The sequence below is a fragment of the Nanorana parkeri genome, unplaced genomic scaffold (genome assembly GCF_000935625.1).
Source record: "Nanorana parkeri isolate BGI_ZX_2015 unplaced genomic scaffold, ASM93562v1 scaffold2113, whole genome shotgun sequence".
NCBI classification, from domain to species: Eukaryota; Metazoa; Chordata; class Amphibia; order Anura; family Dicroglossidae; genus Nanorana; species Nanorana parkeri.
In genome coordinates this window covers 117,640-120,837 of record NW_017308381.1, presented here as the reverse complement: position 1 = coordinate 120,837, position 3,198 = coordinate 117,640, and the positions used below count along the sequence as shown (strand labels likewise).

Genomic DNA, 3,198 nt, shown 5'->3' with positions numbered 1-3,198 from the left:
ACTGGAACAAAAATCTGAAAACCGTTTATATGCATCCAGGGCCGGTGCTAGACTATTTTGCGCCCTGGTTCAATACCAGCTACTTGCACCCCCCGCCCCCCGCCACAACATGCGCGGCCCTATTCCTGCCGTCTAACTTCCACAGGTGATAGATGGACGTAAGCAGCCGGGACAATAGCCAGACTGCTATTGGCTATTTTATTTTGAAACACCAGCAACTGAGCAGGGAAGCGGACCTGAGAGACAAAGTTGTCTCTCAGTTCTGCGTCTCTGCTCAGTTGCTGGTGCAATAGCCAGCCGGCTATTGGCATTTTCAATTTGAAATAGAGGGGGGCAGTGTGGGAGGCAGTGTGGGGGTGAGTGGTCGAGGTTGTGCCCTAAGCGGCTGCCTAGTTTGCCTAGTGGCAGCATTGGCCCTGTATGCGTCTCTCACATTTTCCAGCATTGCTTCCGGATTTTCTTTTTATAGTTGATGTGCAGACTTGTGGGGACCCCCTCTTACACCTAGGGGTGCAGGGTCACCGCACACAGGTTACAGGGTACAACATTTTGGTGCAGTAACGTTTATGTTGAAGCTTCTCCCACCAATCTTATAGTCGCCCACCTACCGATTTCCTGAGATATCCCCAATGAGGCCACGGAGCCGCTTGTCAGAATCTTCCGAGCCGGGCCGCACACGGGGCATTCCCCATTCGATATTATGGATTCAGTTCATTGCCAGGAAACGCCATCACGGTGCACGCGGGGACGTTCAGCTGGGCGAGGAGCAGCGAGCCGGTTCTACACAAGTAAGGATATTATTCGTAATACAAAAGACACAAATGTAACTTCTTTTCTTTGCCTTGTTTATGTACAAATCTAAGCCCTCGTTCACACCGGAACGTTTTGTAGCGCGGCGTTCTACGCTCGACGAACGCTCTACAAAACGCTCAAACATCTAAATCGCATTGTTTTCAATGGTCTCGTTCCCACCTCGGCGTATTTCCGCCCGTCCCTAACGCGCTACAAAACGGCCCGCGCCTGAAAAGGTCCAGGTACTACTTTGCGCCGTTTTGTTGCTCGTTTCCATTGGGATACAGCCAAGTAGCCTTCGGAAACGCGCGTTTGTCACGCGACTTTTTTTACCGCGAATTGCGGTAAAAAAACGCGCGACAGACGCGCATATGCAATACGCCTAGGTGTCCTAGAGACCTAACTGTAGCCAAAAAAAAAGCTTTTTGCATCTAAAGATTTCCAGACCTAGAACTGAATGTGCTGCAGGGACCTTTGGGGCTCCGGGGACTTCAGGGGCTCCGGGACTTCAGGGGCTCCGGGGACTTCAGGGGCTCCGGGGACTTCAGGGGCTCCGGGACTTCAAGGGCTCCGGGGACTTCAGGGGCTCCGGGACTTCAGGGGCTCCGGGGACTAAGGGGCGGGATCATCTTCTTCCTGTTATCATATATTAGAATCTCTGGGATTTGATGAGGATGATGTGTATATAGCTCAGGTTCCTGAGTGATGATGATATGAAGGGAGAGTTTACTCTGCACCCGTCATCCGTGGCGCCCGACCTCTCCTGGTGGCGCCGCTCCCGGTAGCCTCATAGTAGGTGCTGCGTTCCTGCATGTCGGATACTTTCTCTATTATACACGAAGTGTCCAGAAAGATAGAAACCCCCTGTTGTGTCCGGTGGTAGCCCACCATTGGCCCGGTAGCAGCTGCCACGTTGTGGTAGTCATTCTATAAGCGCCTAGGGCAGTGGTTCTCAACCTTTCTAGGGCCGGGACCCCTTGGTAACATTTGCCAAGTTGTAGTGACCCCCAGCGGTAAAATTTAGGGATGCACCAATTCTGGTATCTGTGTGGGCTCTCAGGAGCCTATGCGGGCTCTCAGGTGGCTAGTGGGACTCTCTGTGGTGCCCAAGCACTTACCTCCCCTCACTCCTGCCCGCTCCCCTCTCTCTGATCCTCTCCAGTCGCTGATGTCTAGGGGAACTGACACTGCCACGCTAGGAGGAGGCTGAGGAGCACAAGGCACGTGGGGACCCCCTCAACTGTGGGTGGCGACCGACAGGTTGAGAACCACTGGCCTAGGGCTTCCTGGTGTAACCGTTGGCAAGGGAGACATGTGCCATGCAACGATGAAGCTTTGTGAATGCCGTGTTCACATTTATCCCAGCGGCATTGCTTCACATCCTAAACCCGCCATCATAGCGGTCCAGCTGGAACCTGAATTCATCAGACTGGGTGGGAATGCGATGGACTATTACCAGCTGTAACATGACCGGGATAAAGAAGAACCTTCATGGACCATTCCTCAGATATGTTTCCTGCCATGAAGTTCTGGTGTCCTATAGGTATTGATAGGAGAGGGTCCCTTCCAGGGCATTAGGTTATGTATCTCAATGTGTGCTGTGTGTTTGAAGTCCTAGCTCCCCACAGTTGTACTGTGATGGTTCATTGCCCAAGCCAACCAATGTCCCAGTGTTCTTCCACCAAGGACCACCCTCCACCATGGACCTACATCAATGCAGATGTAAGGACCACCCACCACCAAGGACCTACATCAATGCAGATGTAAGGACCACCCACCACCAAGGACCTACATCAATGCAGATGTAAGGACCACCCTCCACCATGGACCTACATCAATGCAGATGTAAGGACCACCCTCCACCATGGACCTACATCAATGCAGATGTAAGGACCACCCTCCACCATGGACCTACATCAATGCAGATGTAAGGACCACCCACCACCAAGGACCTACATCAATGCAGATGTAAGGACCACCCTCCACCATGGACCTACATCAATGCAGATGTAAGGACCACCCTCCACCATGGACCTACATCAATGCAGATGTAAGGACCACCCTCCACCAAGGACCTACATCAATGCAGATGTGTCTCATGTCCTATAAAATGCCCAAGAGCTCTATAGGTTTGGTGACTTGGAAACCTGCCCTCACACCACCAATGGTGACACTGTTTTTGGAGTCACTCTTTAAAGGAGAACTATGGGGCCAGGGCTTTCCCCCATAGATCTCCTCAGGGTAACGGGGGGACACAAACTAGCGTCCTCCCGTCACCCTAAGCTCAGTATATAGAGAGCTACAGCTCGCGGTATACTGAGAAGCCACAGCCGGGACGGATCCCGACGATTATGTCTGGATCCGCCCAGCTGCTGGCTCCGCCTATCTAGAGGCAGAGCCAGCTGT

General features: G+C 52.6%; 1 protein-coding gene across 1 annotated transcript in view; it reads left to right on the top strand.

Annotated features, from left to right (window-relative positions):
- Positions 1-3,198, top strand: part of ABCC3 (ATP binding cassette subfamily C member 3) — a 49,737-nt gene that overhangs the window by 26,095 nt on the left and 20,444 nt on the right. Inside the window, 1 exon segment of the mRNA XM_018572719.1 lies at positions 722-788. Within this exon segment, the coding sequence (XP_018428221.1) occupies positions 722-788 (67 nt within the window).